Here is a 24,364-nt window from a genome sequence, read left to right as displayed (position 1 = left end):
CCCGTACCGCCCCTTCCTACCGCGGGAGGCGGGCCGCTCCCGCCGCCATCTTAGGTATGTGCGTCCGCCCGCCCCCCGTGTTGTGCAAGTGTCTGTGGCAGGTGGCCAGCTCGTCCTCCCCTCGTCGCCGAGCAGAGCTGAGGAGCGAAGGAGGGGAAGGTACGCGGGGGGGGGAAGGAGTGCGTGCCGGCTGTCCCTCCGAGCCCGCCCTGCAGCTCCTGGCTCCATTCATCCCCTTTGCGGGGCGCGGCGGTCGGGGTCGCCCCGCGGGGAGCAGGGAGTCCCCTGAGGCGCTGGGGGCTTCGTCGTGGGTCTCGGGTTTGCTTTGCTTTGCCTTGCCTTCTCACGTGGGGAAGAAAAAGCATCCCCGAGGAGGTGTTAGTGAGGGAAACGTGCCGTTTTGCGGTGAGGTGGGACCTCCGTGGTGGACTGTGAGGGTGGCCAGCAAGGAGGCTCTGTATCTAGAGCTGACTGGTGTGTTAAACAGGAGAAACTCTCTGTAGTCCACTATAGTCCACTGTTTCGCTCTAAAAACGCTAGAATTGGTTCTCTGCCCGGCACTTGAAGACCAGGCCACTCCTCCCCTTTTTTTGAGCCTGAGTTTTTCAGCTTTGGCTGCATCTGTACTTGAATTGAACCAATTGAATATCCTTCAAAAGAAGGAAATTGTGTTCCTCTAAGGTGGATGTGCAGAAGAGCTTACTCTCATCAAAAGTTAATTTAATACTGAAGATTAGACATTGACTTTCTTTCTTTTTTTTTTTTTTTAACCCAATCACTGATTGGGCTTTCTTCAAGACATTAACACCAAACATGTATTTCTTTGCAAATATCTCATGCTGCTTTAGTAAGTTACAGTTAGTGTGCACTCTAATGTAGTTTTACATAATTCGAGGTAGAATTCTAAATAGGATTTTAAAGAAAAAACACTTTAATCCATTTTCAGATAGCTATCTTTGTCCGTCCAAGCATGAAACTTTCTTCTTTGCCATTTGCAGTTACTGTCACTTTGGCATACATCCAGAGAGGATAATGTCCAGTGTGCCGGTGGCTGTGGTGACCGGGTCCAACAAAGGGATCGGATTTGCAATTGTGCGGGCTCTGTGCAAGCAGTTCCCAGGGGATGTGTACCTGACAGCCCGAGACCCCGGCCGTGGCCAGGAAGCAGTGTCAAAGCTCCAGGAGGAAGGGCTGCATGCACTTTTCCATCAGCTGGATATCGATGATCTGCAGAGCATCAGAGCTCTTCGTGACTTCCTAAAGGAGAAATATGGAGGGCTGAATGTGCTGGTTAACAATGCAGGGATCGCTTTCAAAGGTAGGAAGCAGACTGTCTGGGATAGTCCTATGTGCTACAGTGCTACATGGAAAAAGATAGTAGATGCCATCAAGAATTTTAGAAAGCTTCTTATACAGGACTTCTGTGCCAATGGCATGCTGCTTTTTTGGCTGGGCAAGCTGCCTACCTTAAGCATGATGAGAGGGCAATGTGAAATGGATCTTCCTCTAGCATCTGTTGGGCTAACTGTGCGCGTAAACATGTTTCCCTGGAGTATTGTATTTGCATCACATACAGAGCATGAAAATACTTCACACAGTGCACGTGAGCAGAGTTAGGTTTATTGCCTCAATGCCCATGAGTTTCATCAGGCCCATGGGAGCCCTTTATCTCTGTGAATATCAGCTGTGTTCCTTGGGGATCTGTGTTTTCTCTCTTCTCAAACATACTTTGTTCTATGCATTACCCATTCAAGGATTCCAGTTGATAAAAAAGAACCTTTGTCCCTGGGTGATTTTGTCATCTTTGTTTAACTTTCTCAGGCTGTTCGGTTGCCTATAGAACAGTTAAGCTAAGACTTGCTGTGCGGAGCAAGAATTTATCCCTTTCATCTTTTAGTGGACAGGAAGGCAAGGAAAGTGAGGAAGACACAACCGTTGTAAGGTAGAAGAATGCATTTTTGTGTAGGTGTTTACAAAAACAGTTTGAAAATCATGTTAGCTCCAGGTAGAGCAAATCACAAGCATGGCAAGTTCATTTCCCTGCCAGTACAAACTTGTTCCATATTTTGGGTGGTTTTTTCATTTTATTTTAATCTCTTTGCCTGGTCTCTAGTTAGGACATGTAACTGTTCAAGCACAGTGTTGTGCTGACTCATCGGCTTGCAGCATGAGTTAAGGATGCCTGTCAGGTAGTGCGGATCAAACCTCACCTGCTGCTGAAGAAGGAGCTTCTCATGTAGTGGGAGTGCAGCGATGATGTTCTGAAGTCCAGTCACTGTATATTTTGCATGGTACTTCGCAGGAAGATTGGTTGTGTTCAAGATCAGCTTAATAGGAGGCAACTTTTAATATGAGCTCAGGATGTGCTCAAGATGTTACAGTCTTTTAACTGTTGCTGCAAGGTTTTATCTCTGGCTATGCTTATCATTTATAAAGCCTGCGGGTGCTCAGGCCAGTATTTCTTCAGTTCATAACCAAGTCCTTAGCTCAACCTACAGTGAGTTAGTGCGAGACTGGGCTGCAGCGGCAGCAATCAAAGTGCAGTGTGTGTTTCCTGTTTCTGATTTTGCAGCAGCTGTAGCCTCCATCGAGGTGGGTACCTGGGCAGGTGAAATACAAGCTCCTCAAATTGCTGCAGCAAGATTTGTTAGAGCTCATCTGTGAGAGATCTTAGATTTATTATCGTGGAGCCACTGAACAGATAAACAAGTAAAATAGCATAACCAATGGAGTTCCTGTTAACATCCTTTATTAAACCATAGATTTTTTTATTTTTATTATTTAGAAGTTGCTTCCAGATGTTTAGCCTAGACTTTCTTCAAGCTGACAACTTACTGTGAGTCAGCAGTAGCTCATACAATTAAGAAATGTGATAGAGGAGCCAATTGTAGCTGTTGTTGTGTAAGTATCTAGCACAGAGGATATAGGGTTTAACACCTGTGTAAGAACTTGCTGTGATGCTTATCTCGTATTTTGGCTTTAATTCTTGCTTCTGAGATTGACATTTCTATCCAAGCTTGCTTCTCTCCTCGCCAGGTTTCTGCTACTATCCCAGATTTATGCTTTCCCTTCTTTATTGTAGTACCGTGTGTCATTGCTGTCTGTCAAAGATTAGATTTGTCATTAAATTTCTTTTATTGTTCAGTTTTTGTGCTGCACTACAGATAGTCCATCAAAGTCCTTAGTCCAGCAAAAACTGTTCATGTATGAAATGATTATGTACCCGTGGGTTGCCTTCTGGATGAGCTTCTGTGATAACAGTCATTCTAGTAATGCTTATTAAATCAAAGGAGTGTGTATCTATCAGGTGTTACAAGTAATATATCTTGTTAGAAAAATGAGTGGGTTTTGGAATGTAGGGAAGCTTTTCTCTTGCAAGGTGAGTATGGAAGTGTGAGTTTGGTGTTGTGTAGGTTTTTAGTTTCTTCTCCCACTGTCATAACTCTTGCAGTAGGTCATGGTCTAGCTTCATGTCTCAGATTTAAATGCAAGCAAGCGATTTGCAAAACTTTATGCCATCGGTGCCCACTGCTCGAGAGTATAAATAAGTTAGCCATTAAAGCTGTGTTTTGCAAGAAAAACACAACTACATCAAATACTAAATGACCTGTTAACTGCTTCTCTTTTGAGTTTACATAAGTCTGAGCTATGGAGACAAGTGAAGACCTGCCTAATCTACGTAGGTGGCCTTCATCACTGCAAAGAGAGAGCCTGTAGCAGAAGGGGAGGGATGCTGTTACTTCAACTCTTACTTCCCCCTCAAAGTGGAGGATGTGTAACATATGGCTTATGGCTGAGCCAAATTGTCAGCTGATGGCACATCCTACCCCACTTTCAGTGGTGGCAAGCTGTCAATTCTGTCTGATGAAATCATATGCTTACAGTGCAGTTCCATGGTCTGCTTATGCTTACCTAAATCAGCTCCTGTTCCTGGCTGCTAGTTCCCACTCCTTAGTTTGTGTTAGCAGCAGATCTGTCAGTTCAGGGGGTTATTTATGACACAAACATTTATCAGTTTGGGGGTTGGTTTGTTGTTTTTTTCAGACTGCATCAAATCTTACCCCTGCATTCTTTATAAAAGCCTTTACAGTGTTCGTTGCAATTCAGTACTGCTCTGACTTCCAGTCCCAGCTAAGAACCCAAGACATGACAACATAAGAGTCAGCATATAGAAGCAGTTGTCTGCCATGTTGTTGGATGTTAGTACTGGGGTCATAGTCTAAGTTATACATCTTCAGTGGTAGCATCCTAGATTCAGGATCTTCCCTTGTGATTTCCTCTCTGCCCCCTCCCTTCCCCTGGTACGTCAGGATGGTTGCAAAGTGCTGTGCTATGCATTTAAGAGGAGAGGGCACCTCAAAGTTTACTTGCATGTGGTAGTGACAGCCCAGATTGAGCACTGGGTGTGAGTAAGTGCAGGCAGGTTAGTGGGCAGGTTGGGGAGCACACCCTGTGAAAGCAGTCTTTCCTTGTCTCTTCATGTGAAAGACAGAAAGATAAATGGCCTGTGGGTTGTCAAATGACTCTGCAGAGGGATAAAACTGAATCTCCTGGGTCAAAGCTAAAGCCTCCAGCTAAGAAGAGGTGAAAATGTAATTAGGTCATTATAATATAATATAGTGGAGCTGGATCTTTTCATAAGAATGTGTTAGTGATATTGCTTTTTTTTAAAATGTATTTTAATTGATCATATGCCTGTTTCCTAATTCTCAAAAAAAAAAAAAAAAGGAACTAAGATAAACTTTTGGGGTTTGGTAGTTTGGTAACTTCCTTTCAAACAGTAGTACAATTCTGATTTATTTTTTTTATTTATTTATTTTCTCTCCCTTACTGCCACCTCTTATGAGAAGTTCATGACACAGCTCCATTTGCAGTCCAAGCAGAGGTTACGCTGAAGACAAACTTTTTTGGAACCAGGAATGTTTGCACAGAATTGTTGCCTCTTGTGAAGCCTTATGGTAAGCATAACATAACAAGTAGAGAAATAGTTTTATATGAATTTTGGTCTTCATTAAATGGGAAAATCCTGTCCTGCTGTGTCAGAAGCACACAGCCCCATAACAAGAGGAGTGCACCTTGCTGTACTGTACGTAAGAGGCTCCCAAAATGTCTCTGCTGTGTATACTTACATCTACTTTCAAGCTGGTCGCATTCTTCTGTTATGAATTGAAGTGGAATTCTCATGGTGCCTTTAAGAAGACAAGAAGAACTTAACCCCTGCATGTTCTGTCCATGTTATCTGTCTAGATAAATTATTATTGCTTCAGAAAGGACCTTTTGATGATATAACTAGGATAAGGAAGTACCTAAAAACAGTGTTTCAGCTGAGTTTCATGTGACATGCCCATACTTGCTACTGCTGAAGAAACCTTCGCAACAGGCTGTTAGTCTGTCTCTGTCTAGATCACAGCCTTTGCTGTATTTGCAAGTGTCTAGTGATGTAGTTATAAATGGCTCTTATCATAGAATACCAGGTTGGAAGGGACCTCAGGGATCATCTGGTCCAACCTTAAAGATGAAGGTTACACTTGAAGAGGTACGTTAAGTTACTGTGGTTCGGTGATGTTAGGAGGAACTGGAAGAAACGACTTTACCTAAAATGATAAATAGAATGGACCAGGGTCAGAGAAGAGATGTGTATTGATAATTTAGCAACATGCAAATGATCTGTACTTGTTGGATGACTGTCCTGCTCAGAATGCTCCCTTTCTCGAAACCTGGGAGCGCTGGAAGTGCCCTGGAATGCTACTGACATATCACAGATTATTTGAACAGAGGGTATTTGGATCCAGTACCCACACCAAATCTAAGTTGTGTTTCATTTTTTTTTTAATACAGTTCTTTTTGAGACTTGTGATCACTTGGTATTTTCATGGTTATTTGGATAAGTGCTTGCTGCTATGAATGAAGTGTTGTCTATACCAACAGTTAAATACATCTAGGTTTTTAAGAGAGAAGAAGTTGAGTAGATGAGAGAGAAGCTGGGAACTGTTAGTCCCTAGGGATGAAGGAAAGCATAGAGCAAATTAATTCTGGGGGCTTGTAGGGGAGAGATTAAACAGTTGCAAAATTGCAATTTAGTCCTGTTGTACTAAGGGTGAAGGACAAATACGCTATAAAGTTGTTAGCAGAAAGGATTAATTTCTGTGGTGTTTAATATCTAAACCCTCATGTTCATTCACTTGTTCGTAGTCTGAATGGCTGTGAACTAGCAAGAAAGAAGGGAACTGTAACATAATTTTAGGGAAGATGAGTGAATTACTGATTCAGCTGACTCATTCCTCTGTACTGAAGTGCTGGGAGATAAATAGCTTACTGCAGTTCTGCATGCTGGGATTTGTAAATCTTAAGGTATTCTGTAAACAATCTGATGGTTTCACTGTGTTAAGAACTCGATTGATTTTGTTGAGTTCTGTATTATCCTGGCTTTTGAGGTACATTTTCACAGCACTTTGCTCAAGCTGTTGGAGAAGTGAGAGCATTTTCAACCAGAACTTCAAGAGTAAAGTCTGGTTGCCGTTACTGAGAAAGCCACTTACTACTATGAATACGCCTACAGATTGTGACAGGCTATTTCCTGGAAGAATACCTGAAGTTCAATGGAGAGCTCTTGCAGGTTCACACCTTAAATTACCCCCTCTAATGGTATTCACTAGAAACACTTGATGTTGAGTTAACTGTGATCTTCCAGAAGCTCTGCAAAATAGCCCCCACAAAATATTTTGCAGGTATTCACTGAAGTAGTGAATACATAACTGTAGAGCAAGCCCACTTCAGTGTCGGGGCTTGTTTAGTGTGTGTAGAACTAATCAGTCTTTATTTTCTTTTACCAGGGAGAGTGGTGAATGTCTCTAGTATGGTAAGTAGCTCAGCTCTGGGAGGCTGCAGCCGAGAACTACAGCAAAAGTTTCGCAGCGACACGATCACTGAGGATGAGTTAGTGGAACTCATGACGAAATTTGTGGAAGATACCAAGAAAGGTGTGCATGAGAAAGAGGGTTGGCCAAATACTGCCTACGGGGTATCCAAAATTGGTGTCACGGTCTTGTCCAGGATTCAAGCCCGGATGTTAAATGAGAAAAGAAAAGATGACCACATCCTTCTCAACGCCTGCTGTCCTGGATGGGTGAGAACAGACATGGCAGGTCCCAAGGCCACTAAATCACCAGATGAAGGGGCTGAGACCCCAGTTTACTTGGCCCTTTTGCCTTCTGATGCTGATGGTCCTCATGGCCAGTTTCTTAGTAACAAAACTGTTCGAACCTGGTGAGCTTATGTATGGGGACCCGTGCAAGCGGTAATGTGACTGTGGATTAGCCTGTGCCCTGGGAGGGCATTTAGCCAGAACAGTCTCATCCTGTCCACAGCAGCAGCAGGGTCCTTTGTCATTACAGTGAGGGTTACAGTTATGGTACTCCTCTGGGATTAAGTCTACACTGGGGTACGCTTCCCGACAGTCTCCATTAGCCTGCTCACAGAATTGGCTGTGTAGCCCAAAATCCAGTTTGTGGGTGTTCCAGCCCGGATGATACAGGCTAATTTGATGTTCCCCTAATGTAGAAGTGCCTGACCTTGTTTACCTGAATTTACTCTTAATTAAATCATTGCCAGCCCTTCTCCCACTCCCCCGAGACAGATCTCTGACATGGAGTTGGCATGAGGAAGCAGATGCCTTACTCTTTCTCAGCACAATAGATGTTTCTAGGGACCATAGTTGCTTCTTGAGGTTGTGCAGGGTTTCTTAGAGGAGGAGCGGGTTGTTCTGAGATCTGCAGTTTGACCAGTTTGGGGGGAGGCTAATAAGACCAGGATAGAATCACTGCTGTCTAGAGATTCCTTATTATCAGTTGAAAATGGAATTAGGTGAAAACAAAAATAGCGGTGACATACCGTTAACAGAACTTCATCAGTTTGCTTTATAAATATGTATATCAATAAATGATTACTTGCTGATTTGTATTCATCCAACTGGCTTATTCTGATACTAAAGGTTTATAATGTTTGAAAATACAGTTTCACTTCTGCAGCTAAGTTTGTAGCTGGAATGTGTGATATTTGGACTATATAAAGAGAAAATAAACTACATAACTGATACAGCAAACTATTCCTCTGGACTTCCAGTTCATTTATTGCACAGCCAGAAGTTTCCTTATTAAAAACCTGGATTAAGTGCTCCCCCAGGGTGTGGGGCAGGGGGCTGGAGTGAGGTGGGGTTTGGTCACGCCCAGGCTATAACCCTGCAGCGCTCTCTCCAGCAAGGTGGGCAAAGCCCTGCTTTCAGCAGGGGGAGGCTGCTGCCCTCTTCCCCGTGCTGTGAGAAGCTGAAGGAGCTGAAAACAATTGCCTATAAACCTGTCATTAGTAATGATGCATCAGCAATGGACATGTTAATTCTTAATCGGGAGTCAGCAAGACTATGCCAAAGTGGCTTAGCTGACTGGGTTTTACATGGGCTTCCCCGGTACAGTTTGTGTTCAGGAAAGCCTTGGAGCAAGAGACATAAATAATATGAGTGGTTTTCGTAATCGCTTATCAGCACGGAACAAAGGCGTGATTGTTAGTTGGGTTTTTTTAAGGATACAGTAGCTATTGTTTTTATGAAGATGGAAGTATTTGCCATGTGAGTCATGCCCCAGAGCTTGTGGAAGAGCAGGATGAGTGCTGCCCCAACAGTTCCCATGTTAATCTATTCTCAATGAAGAAAAAAATCTCAGGCCTTTGGTTTAAGGGCAACAGATCAATTACAAAATCCCTGCATACAAGTTTTTAATGCATTTTATGTACTGACGACAGACTGCCTACAGTATGATAGCGCCAGAAGCCATCCAGTTAATACAGTAACTTGACTGTCATTCTGATGTGCAACAGAAAGAACCGTAGTTTGTGTGTGTTCTTCTAGTTGTCTCAATGACAACTCCCAGGAGGGCTGTGCCCTGGGAAGAGGGCTGGGACGGCTCGGGACAGGCTGCCGGGGAAGGGCTGTTTGCTGGGAGCAGAATCGGAGAGCAGCATGTGTGGCAGGCTGGGTCTTTGGACAGGGCTGGCATTGTTCAAACAAAATGACAAAAATGTCTCTTTCTTTTTCTTTTTTTTTTTTTTTTTTTTTTTTTCCCTAAGCTGCCTCCCTGCTTCTCTCCCATGTCCGTTGTGTCTGAAGTATTTTGTTGCTTTCAAATTCTGGCACTCTTGCTGCGTGGTTATTGTGTAAAGTTTGAGGCTTAGGAACGGGATGAAATAATAATGATCTGTTCTACTGTATAAAACTTTGACACATGATTTACTGTTTTTCTTTTTATGGCGTGTCACTACCATTTTTACTTCTGAATTTATTAGCCAAAGAAAATGCCGGGCAATGCAGTAGCTGCGGTGACACGGGACAATGGAGGAACTGGATTCACAATTGTGGGAGCTCAGTGGAGGCAGTTTCTTGGGGACACCGTGGCTTGTGCTGGGCACAGTCAGGCAGCAGCGGCAAAGCTTCGGGAGTGGAAGCTGTTCCTGCTGCCACCATCAGCTGGGTGTAAGGAGCATGCGAGGCCTCTGGGACTTTCTGAGGTCTCCCTCGGCTACAGACATCCCTGTGCGCTAGTTGACAATGCCACTGTCATTTTCAAAGGCTGTCATAGGCAGGGTGTTGGGCAGAGCTTTGCTTTTGAAAGCCAGGGATCCAAAGGTTACAGGGGCAATCAGTAAGGAGACTGGTCTGCTCTCAACCATTTTGAATGTAACGGGGATTACAACCAGGTTGTTTCTATCTGGATCCCCTGCGATGCTGATCATTACGGCATGGGACAGAGCTTCGTGTCCATTCCAGTTCCAATGCTGTGAAGTGCAGCACATTTGGCTTTCACAACTCCACCATAGACCTGCCTAGAGAGTTTGAGGTCGGTTTACCTAAACAGATGAAGAGAATATACCTAGCTTAACACGTTGTTTCCTTAAATTTTCCATTTAACTGTTTTCCTATATAAATAATGAAGATGACAAGACCTCTTGAGAACCCGTTTATGTCCCTAGATAATTTTAATTGAACCTATCTCTTAAAGTAGTACAACCTAATGTGTAGGCAATGTCATGACTTGGAATGTCATGGTGCTCCTCTCAGCCTAAAAATATGTCAAGAAAATTTAGATTATGTGTGCAGCCCAGTATTACTTAAAACCCTTCACTGCGGAATATAATCCAAACTCCAGTGTCACATTAGTATAGGGATGTTTTTTCACTTTTTAGTCTCAAATAATGAAAAAAGAGAAGGAACAATAATAATGCTTCACAATGGAAATTCTTCCGTTTCATTTTGTGCTCCAAGGACTTCATTTTGGAGGTGACAATAAAGGAAACTGTTAGCTGGACAACGTTCGTGGTCTTGGAGGCCAGCTTTCATCATCCATAGAGCTCTCCACAAGGTCAGCTGTTCATAGCACTTCCATCCGAATGAACAATATCCAACTGCACGTTTCCCAGTTTGGATTGTTGTCTTGTCTTTGGACCCTGCTCACTGACCCAGAGTTGTCGTTACTCAGCACTCTTAAAATCCTACCCTGTCTCTCTTCAGGTACATACCCACATACTCAGGCGCCCTGATCTGATGAGCATTGTCTGATTTTGTTTGGTTGGAGTTATATGGTATTTAGAGGACACATGGCAGTAGTGGCTCTGGTGGTGGTTTATTTGCGAATGTATTGGTTTAGAGTCCACTAGGGAGATAAAATACTGAAAGAAAGCAACTCGTTAAACTTCCCTCAGTAAATAATAGAAATGCTATATAGAAATTTCGTATTTTAAATTGTGAGGGATATTTCTAAAAAAATAATAATAATCTGACAAGTGATAAATGATTGGAGTAGACTTTCCCAGTACAAACCAAACAGATTTATGTCAACGTCATGTGAAAGTAAATGTGAACGTTCATTAGATTGAAATGCAGCCTGGCTGTCTCCAGAAATGATTACATCAGTAAATCTATTGCTTGATCCCATCCCAAGGGCCAGGATTTGGCATGGGCAGTGCTGCCACACTGCATATAATAAACTGATTTATAGCCTTTCCTGAAAAGAAGTCTTGAAGGGTTAGTATGATAGGCATGCTTTGAATTAGCATAACCTCTGAAACAAAACCCAGCACTCAGAGTAATTTTTCCAGTGATTTACCGACCAGCGGATTTGTAAGCACCAGAGCAGAGGAAGTGGCTTGGTCTGGAGTTCGGTTGGTTTTGGTGCACGTTCGAAGCAAATCTTCCCATCAGGCTGAGCACTTCCATGGCCTCTCCCTCAGGAGATGCTCTGGTGCGGGAGCCCAGGAGGGTCCCTCTCCTCCACCTGGCTGCCTGGTTCTTTAAAATTCCATTCCATAAAATTCTGTCTTGTGTTAGAAATGGCGAATGGGTTCAAAAGTTAGATGGAAATCAGAAGGAAAGCAATACAGTTAAGCACTCACATACAACTAGTGCAGTCAAAGAACACAAATTTGCAAGGAAAAGAACTTCTAAAGAGATAGCAAACCGTCAGAAACTAATTTAAAAATATCCTGAGTAACATGTTATATTTTAGGACATAAATACCACGTGTTAAGGACATCATCAAAAATAAAAGTTCTTTGCTCAGTCGGGCGTATATTTAGAAGCACTGACCTTCATTTCCAAGAACTAAGCTACGCTACCTTCAAAGTTACAAGAACTTAAAGTTTAGAAATTGAAACCTAAATTGATGGTGTTGCAGTTTAGAAAGATAAGCCATGTTCATGCCCGTAGTACTGCATATATTTACTGCCTTGTATACCTGAGGAAAAATGTTACATTCAAATGATCAGCTCAGTTTATTCTATGAGGAGGAAGGCCCATCTGAATTTAGAACCTGATTGCGCGTATGCTCCAATGCCACCCCATTTCTGAAGATTTGTCTTTTAAAATGACGGCAGATCTGTAACAAAGCTGTAAATCATTGCAAAACCTTTTGATATTTTGCTGCACAAATTCCCCGCAATGTGTTACGTGTCCCTCTGAGGTTACCCAGCCTCTCAGGCATCCCCTTGGGGCTGCGGGCAGACCCCGACTCCCCCCACAAGGATGGGACGTGCAAGAGCCGCCTGGGCTGTATGAGAGCTTGTGAACAACTGCTAAAATTTTGTCGTCAGGTACGACGTGCTGAAGCAGGGCCAGCAGTGCTTTTGGGTACCTGGTCCAGCTTTTGGAGGTGCACACAACTGGGGAGTGAAAACACAGATGGAAGCCTTCCCAGCTTGCTTCCAGCCTTCCAGCATCTGCATAAAGCCGGCGCATTAGCTGCCAGTAACCCAAGCTTTTATTTGCTAGAAGAACAACGTGCCAAATTATATTACTAAAAATCTAGCTAGGAAGGGGAAAGGTAGGTGGTCTCAGGGAAATAAAAGAGTATATGAACGTAAAATTTACTGGAGATCATTGCTGAAACAGTATCCATCATAATCTTAAAACCCACAAGTTTCTGTTCTCTCATCTTGAATAACTGAACAGGTTGTTTTTCCATGACTCTTCCAGCAAATTTGAACTACCAGGATTATGTTCTGCATGCATGTAAAAAAAAAAAAAAAAAACCAAACCAAAAGAAAACAGAAAAAAAAACCCCAAACCAAACCCCCAAACTGAGGTTAAATAACATATTTCCACAGTATATAAATCCTTGTCTGGCAAGATCATGTATTTTATTTTCCATGGGCATTTTGCTAGTTTCTTTTTTTTTTTTTTTTTCTGTAAGCGTACTAATAATCTAGCACATTCACTTTTATTACTGTAACTTTTGTTACAAAACTCTTTCCAGCCTTTTATAAAGAGCAGAGGGTTTCCTATCTTGGACTCGAGCCTGCCGTAAGTGCGACTGCCGGGTCCCCGGGGAAGCTGCGTCTCCAAAATTTGCCTAAAAACAGCTGGAAAAGAAGCAAAACTGTTAAACGCGCCTTTACTCGCTCCGATGTAATTAAGGGAGATTCTGAAGCTGGCTTTGCCCGGGGGAGGAGGTGACAGCCCCCGTTGCCCGGCTCCGCGCTGGGACGCGTGGCGGGCAGGCGGGCGGGCGGGCGGCGCGACGCCCCGGCGTGGGGCGCACATGCGAGGTTGCGGCTCCGGGAAGCTGCCACCTTGTTTCCGGACCAGCCGGGGCTGATGCACCGCGCAAAGGCCGGAGCCCGGTCGCCTCCCGCCGGCAGTCGCCGCCCCGACGCTTCCCCCGTGGGCCCGGCGGGGATCGGCCGCGGGTGGTAGCAAGCGCCCGGCCCTGTCCCCGACCCTGTCCCCGGCCCACGCCACCAGGGGGCGCTCGGCGCCCGGCGCCGGCCGCCGGGGCGTACCACTTCCCCGCGGGGGGTGGCGGATGACCCGCTGCGGGCTGTAGCGCTCACCGATGTTGGCAGCCTTCCTTCAGTGCTCGGCAGCGGGTAAAGACGTGAGGGGTCGCCGCTGGGCGGGGGCACACAGAGTCCTCCTGCACCTGTCTCGGGGCTTTCCTGCTTTCCCCCCTCCACGCTGTATTCAGTGGTATCGCCCCAGCTGCCGGCTGCGGCGCGGCCCTGGCGGCGCGGGAGGGGTGGGGGTGGTTTTTTGCTCCCTCCTGTTGCCATAGAGACTGCGGGGAGCCGCCCCCCCCCCCCCGCCCCGTCCTGTCCAGCGCCGGGCTGGGACACGTCGCCGTCACCGCCGCCGCCAGACCGGGAGCTTCGCGGGGCCCTTGCCAGGTACAGGGGTGGCGGGGAGGAGAGTGCCGCCGCGGCCGAGCGTGTGTTTGGCGGGGTAGGGGGGACGGGACACGCGCGGGCAGCTGGGGGTGACCCGCCCCGGGGGGGTGGCTAGTGGCCCGGCCGAAGAGGGGTAGCCCGCCCTGTCATCGGCGCGGCTGCAGCCGGCACGGCCTCGGTGGTCCCTGCCCGCCCTGGCAGGTGAGGATGGAGGGATGCCGCGGCGGAGCTGCCCGTCCGCGGAGGGGGTTGTCCTGAGGGGGGGGTGCACGGGCCGTCACCGCAGGGCGGGCCCTGAGGGGGGCCCCGATCCCTGAGGCGGGCCCCGGTCCCGCCGCGGCCGGGCCTGACGCGGTGCTGCGTGTCCCCCCTCGCCTCCGGGGGCCTGCCGATCCGCAGCCGGGCTCCGGAACCACCGGCAGCCGGCGCGGGGGTGGCGGGGAGGGAGCGCTGCCCGCAGGGGCCCCGCAGCCCGGGGAGGCAGCGCCTGGTCCCTTGGGATCAAAGCAGAGCGCCCGCCTCGTTAACCTGTCTCCAGACAATGCTGGAAGTTGATGAGTAACTATCAACGCCTGCGTTTGCTAAGGAAGTTTGTGACCCGGGATTTGGAAGACGTGCCTGAAGGTCACTAGCAAGTGGCTTTTGTTTTGGTTTGTTTTTTTTGTTTTGGTTTGGTTTGTTGTTTGTTGTTTGTTTTTTTTTAATCTTCCTGCCTTTGTATACAAGCACAAATACGATCTATGTGCCATATTTAGATTACTGGATTTTTTTCAAACCTTGCTGACATCTAGCAACGTAGGTACCTGAACATCAATGCATGCTAAATCATTAAGTCCATCACTGCATTTCTGGGTGGGAGTACACTATTCATCTGTCTTTTCTCATCAAAGTCCAAATAAAGTGTCTTAAGAACTGAATACGCCAAATTTCCCCCCAGTTGAAGTTTTCTTAGTTTGGGTTTTTTTCTTGAGTAGGTACGTCCTGTTTTACCTTCAGAATCTAACTAGATTTTACTTAAATAGACCAGGTTTTAATGCTATGAGAATGCTTTAGGACACAATTTTCACAGAATATTTAGAACCTCTTTAAGTGCTATTGATAATTTGATTGATTCCCGTTCTCTAAGTGGATTCATGCAGGTATGTTGCATTTTTAAATGAAGAAATTTGATGTGTTCTGTCAGCAAAACGGCTGCCCAGTTCTAAATGATCTGGCAAAATCTCTTATTTATGAAAGTGGCAGCACTCTTGACTTGGCAGAGAGCTGCTATGATACTTCCTAGCTTCCATTGATTATTTTTTTAAAGTGAGAGACGAGCTGCTTTAAAAGAACATAGAAGACTGCTTAGACTTATTTTTGTGTACTAACAGTAGGAAAATGAAAGCAGACGTCTTTCAGAAACATTATAAAATGTTTTGTTATAGGACTGTGCTTTTTTTTCTGTATTGGTGATATAGCACAGATTGACATAAACCTGGCATTCCTAAACCTAAGCGTCTCTCTAGGAGAATACTTTTTACATTAGCTAGCAGGAGAACTAGTGTCATAGCTAGCATAGGAGTGAAGGTATGATTCTTCCATACATAAAATCCAGCCACGCCTGTTTGCTGTTGTTCTGAAACAGGTGTGTTTTGCTTTTTTAATCTAAATGTGTTGCAAAATACTAGAAAATCATGTCTGAATAACTTATTTTTTCTCCATAAAAATATATCGATACTTTTTGGTGAAAAAAAGGAAGATTTAAATGCAAGTCTTGCTACTTTGGCATAGCGCCTTAGTCTTGTACTTCAACATCTGCTGCTAACAAGTTGAGATGCAGAGTTCTGAGGGCTCCTTCTGCTGTAGGCTGAGGGGCCCCTTAATGGAATTCCTCTGGGAAGCTGAATTTTGATATGAAATGTTTCACATTCCATGGCTACAGGTAACCTTTCAAAACACTGCACAGGTGATAAGTTATGAAGACTATTTACTTATCCATAACTCCTTGTCAGCACTTTGGCTGTTTATAATAAGATTCTATATTCCTTTCCTTTATTATTGTATGAGATCCATGTGCATCGAAGGAAAAAACATGTTTCATAAATAGGAAAATGTGATTGCAAAACTTCTAAAACAGGCAGTGGGGAGTTGGAGTCATGCCTGTTAAATTATTTTTAACTTTGTGTTGAAACTTCATCAGATGACCTGTTTATTGTGATCTGTCGGTGCTTCTACATGTTTATTGTTATCTTACAGTGCTTCACGTTTGCCAGAACTTAAATGTGGATTATCGTTTTGTAATTGTGTGCATCTTTTAGTTTACCAGGAAATTTCACCTTGCTATGAGAACTGAAGATGGATCCAGAAGAGCAGGAGTTACTTGGTGATTACAGATACAGAAATTATTCTTCAGCGATTGAGAAAGCTTTGAGAAACTTTGAATCATCAAGTGAATGGGCAGATCTTATATCTTCCCTTGGTAAACTCAATAAGGTACAGTGGCACAGGAATATTTTTCCATGTGTTTATTATCTTTGTATTGCTATGAACTTTCTTGTAATTTACAGTACTTAGCGAAATTGAAAATCCACTCAAGAAAAATATTGGTTCATAAAGGAAGATTAATGGAAGCAGCTAAGTCAGTATCTTTTATATAAATGTGATAAATTCTGGTAAAACCAACAGGTTTCCTTCAGATGACATTTGTTTCCTTTATACAGCTAAGTTAATCCAGTTTTTGCATCAAAGAAACCCTCAGTATGCTGGTTACCCACTCTAGAGCAGCTAAAAAAGTCTTAATAGAGAACAGGATGTCACAAGTTTTAGTATATATTCCGAGTCAAAGTTTATATTTAAAGATCATGTTTACTTGACTGTGCCCTTCCCTTGTATTTGGGGAAATAATTGATTTGCTGATGGTGGTGTCTTTTATATGACCATGGAAAATATGGCTGAATATAGAAGAAAGAAAAAGACTTTTATGGGAAAACACTTAGGAAGCGTGTCCTCTCCTCCTGACCAAGGTACAAGGTGTATGTTCTTCATGTCCCATTTGGTCTCTTTTAACATAAAGCTCTTTGTGAGAGTTCGTGAGGCAAGAGTAGTTCAGAGTTACAGTCACTAAGGAAATAGGGGTGGGAGGAGGCAACTTCTGCAGAATTCGTAAGGAAACATCTGTTGTTACCCGATAGATACCTCACATGCCTTTGCTGTCATTGCTAAACCTCAATTCTATAGAGTTTTCAAAGAGGAGGAGAATCCATAGAATTATAGAATCATAGAATATCTCAAGATAGAAGGGACCTATAAGAATCATCAAGTCCAACTCCCTGTTCCTCAAAGGACTACCTAAAACTAAACCATATGACTAAGAGCATCATCCAGACGCTCCTTGAACTCTGACAGGTTTGGTGCTCTGACCACTTTCCTGGAGACCTTGTTGCACTGACCAGTCACCCTCTCGGTGAAGACCCTTTTCCTAATGTCCAATCTGAACTTCCCCTGATGCAGCTTCATTCCATTTTCTCATGTCCTATTGCTGGTCACCACCACCTTGAGGAAGCTGTAGACTGCGATGAGGTCACACCTCAGCCTTCTTTTCTCCAAGCTGAACAAACCAAGTGATCTCAGCCACTCCTTGTAAGTCTTGCCCTCCAGACCTTTCACCATCTTGGTTGCCCTCCAATGGACACACAATAGTTTGATGTCCTTCTTACATTGAAGTGCCCAAAACCTCACACAGTACTCAAGGTGGAGCCACACCAGCGCAGTGTAGAGTGGGACAGTCCTTTCCTTTGACCACCCAGTTATGCTGTGCTTGATCCACCTGAGGACACAGTTGGCCCTTTTGGCTGCCAGGGCACACTGTTGACTCCTATTCGACTTGCCATCAACCCAAACCCCCAGATCTCTTTCCGCAATGCTGCTTTCCAGCCTCTTGTTCCCCAATTTGTACGTATAACCAAGATTACCCCATCCCAGGTGGAGAATCCAGCACTTGCTGTTGTGAAATTTCATACAGTTGGCGATTGCCCAACTGTCTAGTCTATCCACACGTCACTGTAAGGCCTCTCTACCTTTGAGGGAGTCCACAGATCCTCCTAGTTTAGGGTCATCAACAAGCTTACTTAATGTACACTCAATTCCTGCATCCGAATAATTTATAAAAACATTAAAAAGCACTGGCCCTAAAATTGAGCCCTGGGGAACCTCACTGGTGACTGGCCACCAGCCTGATGTAACCCCATTTACTGTAACCCTTTGAGCCTGACCCATCAGCCAATTGCTCAGTCAACTTATTATGGACTTGTCTAGCTGTGTGCTGGACAATTTATCGAGAAGGGTACTGTGAGAGACAGTATCAAAAGCTATGCTAAATTCCAAAAAACCCACATCTAATGGCTTCCCTTCATCAACTAGATGGATGACCTTGTCATAAAAGGAAATTAAGTTGGTAAAGCAGTACTTTCCCCTTGTGAACCCGTGCTGGCTATGACCAAGGACTGTGTTGTCTCTCAAGTGTTTTTCAGTAACTCCCAGAATAACCTTCTCCATAATTTTACCAGGTGCTGAAGTGAGACTGACAGGCCTGTAATTACCAGGGTCTTCCTTCTTACCCTTCTTGAAAATTGGGACGTGTCCTAGGTTGAACGACACAGGACTAAATTCTCTTCTAATGCTTGGGAAAAATGAACTCTTAGAAGACTCTAGTGTTTGAATTTGTGAAAATATTTACTTTATAGTGAGCTAAGATATGTGGGATTCAAAGTCTCAGTGTTGTCAAGCCTTGCCAGGTGCAGGGATGAGGAGGAGCGAAGCCTGGGCACTTGACCCTTGCTGGCCAACAGGATTATTTCATACCATGAACGTCATATTCTATATAAATTAGAAAGTTTGCTGTGTAGTTGCTCTCTCCCTTGATGGCGGCAGTCCAGAGAGCTCCTTGCCCCGCTGCCAGACCCCTGAGCCCCCTCCCTTCCTCCCAAAGCTGTAGCGCTCACAGTGTCCGACATTTGCTGTCCACTGCTGGGACTGTACAGCTTCCTGCTGATATAATTGGCTGAGTATAATTCTTTTATATCTTACATTAATATCAGTATTAATATTGGTTCTTTAGTATTATTGTTAATTATTTGGTCTTATCCTATTAAATCTATTTATGTTTCAACCCTCGCATTTCCTTGTTTTCCCCGATTCCCCTTCACAGCTGGGGAGGGATCATCGGGTGATAGAATAATTGTCTAAACGACAATAAATTGTTATGGGTTTTCTCAAACCATAACAGGACAACATTTGTCAAATTGACGGTTTTTTAAGGTCAGCCGTGTTCTTTTCTCTTCAGAGGAGAGAAGCTGAATATTGTTCTGTCAATAGAAGTTACACATTTCAGCCTTCAGTGTTTCATCATCATTCCTCTCGAGTCAGTAAGGAGAGCTAGAGGTCTTCAGAATGCTTTTCTCAAAAGGGAAAATAAGAAATAATTAGAGTGAGAGATTTCTTGCCTGTGGCAAGAGGTAGGCTTTGATCTTTTATCTTGACCTAGATGAACGCGCTGAACTGATTAACACCTATCTGAAACTCATTCAGGTACAAAATTGCCAAAATGTAACTCAGCAGAGTAGAAACCAAGCAAAAAAGCATTTAGCTGTTACATCAGTCCATCTGCTGTGGTATTTTATGGACTTAATCATTCTAGGAGCTTAAGAATTGGGAGAGCAAATCATCCCCAGTGTTCATCTGCTTCTGCCTGTTACCTGAAAATAAGGATGATGTGTCAGGGGAATGTGCTGCCAAAAGGAAGATTGTGAAATAGGATGTCAATAGCTATTCTCTTAATTCCTGTGATTACTTGATCTCTTACATCCTAAAACATAAATATTGTTGTTGAGTTCTGTTAGTATTGGGGAGAGGGGGAGGTGTTTCTAACATAAGAGCTTCTACAGCCAGTTCTGAGGGTGAATGAATGAACAGGGAGAGAATGGGTAGGAGGGAGGAGATCAACAGTACCCCAATGATAAAAGTGTTCTTAAACACTGCACATGGTTATATTCAGGAACCTGGGTGTCAGTAACTGGTGTGCAGTGATAACTATCATTAAGCAAATGTGAAAATGCTGAGAAAGGGAGAGACAAAAGAGGATGAGTACATCGAGGAGTTTTGGAAGTACTTTTTATGCTTCTAGAGTAGCATGGAAGATCTCTCTTAAGCCCATATTTCTTAAGGATCTTCATATTGTTGACTTTAATTGTGGATGTTCTTGCTTATATTGTAATATTTTCTGTGGTGGTGTAATGTTCTGAGGGTGTAATACTTTCTGAGGCTTTTTCTCCTGTAGGCACGCTTCAGCAATACTTTGCGCTACTGAGTCCCTCAAATTAACACACACACGCTCTTATTTCTGTAGGAGCTCAGTGCCATTAATCTTTCAATACAAGGGTCTGGAGGAATCAGCACAGGTTCTTGCTACTTAAAGATGAGGGAAAAAGAATGGAGGGAGCTGATCCAGATCCCTTCGACCTTGGCTGAAACAAGTGATCTTGAAGCTCTTGCTGCTGCTGAAAAGACAACTCTGCTACTTCTTTCTATTACTACTTAGCTACCAAGGTTAAACTGAGGGTTGTTTTTCACAGTTTCTCTGTTGCTTCTTTGGTTCTAACTGATGTTTCACAGTGACTTGCAGAAACAAGGAAGGAACAGAGAAACCAATTGATTTTAATCTGAATGGTCAGCCAAACGGGTCAGTCTGTACATCTAGAAAGATTATTTTTTGTCACTCAAGGGAGATGAGCCTTATCTAACTTCACATGACTTCAGTGTGGACAGCTTTACCTTGAATCGCTTTTAGGCAGAGAGAGGAATAAGGGGTTTTAGTTGTTGTTGTTGTTGTTGTGACTCATCTCTTGCTATTTAAAGTAGGTCAGATGAACACTGTCCTAAAATTGCACGTGTTCCTCACTGGTTTTACAGGAAGCCTGAAGTGAGTTACTGCAGTGTTGCCCATGTTTTTTAGCTGACCTAGGCTTCCGAGGTTAAGAAAGATGAATCTCCTCTGCAGTGTTCTGAACCGAACTGCAGGTACTAAGCATGAGCCTGAGTGAAAGATGGAGAGAAACTGTATTTTCTAACAACAGCTAGAGTTGGCAGAATTTGCTAACTTCTGTTACACCCCAAGTTTTTAAGGGAAAGATTTTTTGGGTTTTAGTTTGAATAGTGTGGGTGTTAGGCATCATCATGGTGAAGGAGAAACAGTGGAAAGTAATGCTTATAAAAACTTACAGAAGAATATGAATGGACCGATGGAAGCAGGTGGATTAAACAGGCAGTAAATATGGATGTTAATATTTTAAAGAGGGTCTTCAGCTTTGCCCTGAAACTTACTCATATTCCACTTGTAAATATCTCTGCTTTGCTTCTGTTCAAGCTCTAGTTACTATAAGATGGTAATTTAGTAGCTGCAGCCTAGGCTGCTCCATGCTTCAAGAAACAGGCTTATTCTCCTCTCAGTACTGTTCTTGGATACAGCTTTGAAGCATGTTTTTACTGTTGTTTTTTTTTAAATATGCATATGTTCACGTTTGGAAAGCACTGTTTTGTGACTAGGGTTTTCAGATATTCAGTACAGATTGCTGCATCCAGAATACAGTAATCCTTTTCAATTGTCTTAGTACTAAAACATGATTTTGCTATTGCAGATTTTGCCATCTTGTTCCAATGTTTTAAAAGGATACAACTCTGCAAAATCGCTTCAATGCTTTGATAGAAAAAAAATGCTGGGGGGGAGGGGTGTTATTTTTTTTAAACCTAGAAAGAGGTGGTGGTTCAGCATATGTGGATTTGTCAATTAAATAAGTGCTTTTAATGTTGTTTTCATATCCAAAATGCTTGACACTGTTCTATTTGGAATATAAACAGATATGTATATTATATAAAATATATATGAAAGTATTCACGTAGGGGGAACTTTGGGCAATTAAGAGGCTAAAAATACCGTGAAGTTAGGAAAATTCAGGTGCATAGTTTGCATTAGGGTTTTTAATACAGATTATAGCCATATGTCTTCCAGAAATTTTAACTTTGGGTGCAGGCAAACAGTAGATAAGTGACAAAGTTTGCAAAATGAAGAACCGAGCAGTAGTAAATATTGGATTCCACAGCCCGCTTTTGTAGGGAAACTATGAAAGAAGGTTTCCAAAAAAGTCTCTGGAATTTACTGATTCACAGAAAAGCACAGAATCTCACTGAATTTTTGCTAAATGAATGTTTAAACTCCCCCGTTTATTCATTAAATCTAAACAAAAAACCCAAATGGAAAAGCCACCCAACCTACCAAAAAAACCCAACGTGCATCTGTTTGACAAGAATAATGGACAGGATTTTGTCACGCATGTTGTCAGAAATACCTAGTTCAACAAGTTTTCTGATATTGGTTGTATGGAACTTGCACGTAAGCTTTACTAGTGACCATTGACACTGAGCCTGGCTGGCTCAGTGCCCCTTTTCTGAGAAAGATGTTAATTTATAGTTATTGTTTACCATGAAAACAAAATATTATAACACTTGAAAAATCAGTTGTTGTAGGGGGATTTATTTTATGCTTACAGCATAGTTGACTTGCTCAGTAATGATAGCAATATTTGCTTTAAAGGAGCACTTTCGAACTGCTTTTTTATCCTTGAACACAAGGATAAATGTGCAGATTCTAAGTTCTTGCAATTCTGCAGTTTCAAAGTTGTTTTTTTTAATTTGACTTTCAATAGAAAATAAGTATGTTACTTTTTGTTTCTGTAGGATTTTCTTGTTTCAAAAACTTCAAGGTGAATATGTTCTCAACTAAACACTTGATCTGTTTGGAGGGGAAGGGGGAAGAAAGTACAAAAATCATTGCAGCTGCACAATTATTGTTTGTTTCAGTAGTAACACTTAATGTCACAATATGTCTGTTCTTGAGGAAAGAGAAGAGAAGGATTCTTCTGAAATACGGAATACGGATTTAATGAGCATAGCTATTAATTACACCAGTTGCTTCATATGAGAATCCTGGCTGCCATGGCTTTATAACAACTGTTGGCCGAATTACAAACACAAGCACCACTTGCCTTCTGTTGAAGGCAAGCTTTATATCTTTGAGAAGAAGGGAAGCTTTGCCTCGTAATTGCTTTATGGAACTTCACCACACCCGATGCACAGATGCGATGTGCAGGACTAGGGATATTTTATACATCTTTTTTTCCCCCTTTTTGATATAACTCCAGCTCGTAGTTTAGTTTCCTCACAACCTTCTTTGAACTTCATGCTGCTGTTTTTATGGAAGCTGAAGCTCTGTTTAGAATTTTTTTTACTTGGAAAATGAATCAGTGGAAAATGGAATCACAGGCTTTCCTTCTCCCCCTCTCCTCCCGACCACCGTTGTCTAAAACAAGAATTATAGTATCTCCTAGTTGAAGATAAAGTTATAAATTGATGTGCTGCCTTTTTTATGGAATTCTAATTATGCAAATAAAAATATTTACTTGATTTGCTTGGTGGTTTATGTCTAGGCAAATTGATCTAACTGATCTCTAGTGGTGCTATAAAGCAGTGCAGAATGACTTAAACCAGTAACTGTGGAAAGACTTCTTTACTTTGAGGGTGGCAGAGCACTGGATCAGGCTGCCCAGAGAGGTGGTGGAGTCTCCTTCTCTGGAGACATTCAAAACCCACCTGGACGCGTTCCTGTGCAACTTGCTCTAGGTGACCCTGCTTTGGCAGGGGGGTTGGACTAGATGATCTCCAAAAGTGCCTTCCAACCCCTACCATTCTATGAAATGTGAATACTCCTCTGTGTGTGTATGTATGTCTGTGTTTGTTTTAAGGCACATGTATACACTTCTGAAAAGAATAATCTTCCCTTTCTACCCCTTATAGCCCACGTTCAAGAAACTCTGAGCATGCTTATACATTAGAAAATGTTTAGTGTATATAAGGTATTCTCTAGTGAGTCATAAAGAAAAAGTATCTGTAAAAAGTTGAAAACTGTACATGCACGTGGACACAAGTCATTACTTTGCATATCTCATTTTTTCCTGACTTGCTGATTAAAGTCTTTATTTTAAAAGCCAGTGGTAGGCCAAATATCTCTTGGTTTTCTGGGATTGTTGGTTTCTCACTGATCTGTGAAAACCAAAGCCTGTGATGATCTATTAAGCGTGGAGTGCTTGCTGGCAGTTCAGGCTTCTCAAGCCAAACCTTACTTAGCAGTTCCAGTGGCATTTAATGCTTCTGCCACCATAACTGCTCATGTGGAAAGCAGTTGGAGACAAGGAGGAAAAGCAGATCGTGCATGGGCTTCAGCCCATATGTAACTAAAGGTGGCCAAATTAAGCTCACAAGAATCAAAAGAATGGGTGAATAATAGATGTTGAAACCTGTGAGCAGAGTTGTCCATCTGTGGTCATTAGTGTTGTATTCTGAATGTGGAAGCAATGGTTTGGAATGGGCTCTTCATCTGCATACAGTGCCAGTGATACCAGGCTTGCTACCACAACATTTAACTACCTGTAACAGCTGAAATTATAATGGCATTTCAGCAGTCCTAGATCTCACAGACAACAGATTCTTTTTTTCAGTTGTGAGAGCTCAGGTTATTTAAAAATCAAGTTTCTTACCTTTGCCTGTCAGCTCACAGAAACTAATTAGCATTTGG

General features: G+C 43.1%; 2 protein-coding genes across 5 annotated transcripts in view; both read left to right on the top strand.

Moving 5' to 3' along the window:
* Positions 1–13: 13 nt before the first annotated feature.
* On the top strand, positions 14–8,104 carry CBR1 (carbonyl reductase 1). Its single transcript, XM_054208916.1, has 4 exons — positions 14–159; positions 999–1,318; positions 4,851–4,958; positions 6,834–8,104. Exons 2-4 carry the CDS (start codon positions 1,033–1,035, stop codon positions 7,268–7,270), a joined length of 831 nt encoding a protein of 276 aa, XP_054064891.1. The 5' UTR covers positions 14–159; positions 999–1,032; the 3' UTR covers positions 7,271–8,104.
* A 5,415-nt stretch (positions 8,105–13,519) lies between these two features.
* DOP1B (DOP1 leucine zipper like protein B) overlaps positions 13,520–24,364 on the top strand; it is a 51,370-nt gene continuing 40,525 nt past the window's right edge. For 2 of the 4 annotated variants that reach the window (XM_054218176.1, XM_054218146.1), the window contains exons 1-2: positions 13,520–13,704; positions 16,002–16,176. In XM_054218176.1, the coding sequence (XP_054074151.1) occupies positions 16,039–16,176 (138 nt within the window). In that variant the 5' untranslated portion in view covers positions 13,520–13,704; positions 16,002–16,038. Of the gene's footprint in view, positions 13,705–13,783; positions 13,906–14,184; positions 14,329–16,001; positions 16,177–24,364 lie in introns of those variants that run through there. The other 2 variants (XM_054218155.1, XM_054218166.1) reach the window with 2 other exon arrangements.

Source organism: Rissa tridactyla, chromosome 1 (assembly GCF_028500815.1).
Source record: "Rissa tridactyla isolate bRisTri1 chromosome 1, bRisTri1.patW.cur.20221130, whole genome shotgun sequence".
Classification (NCBI taxonomy): domain Eukaryota; kingdom Metazoa; phylum Chordata; class Aves; order Charadriiformes; family Laridae; genus Rissa; species Rissa tridactyla.
This window is presented reverse-complemented; position numbering and strand designations above follow the sequence as displayed.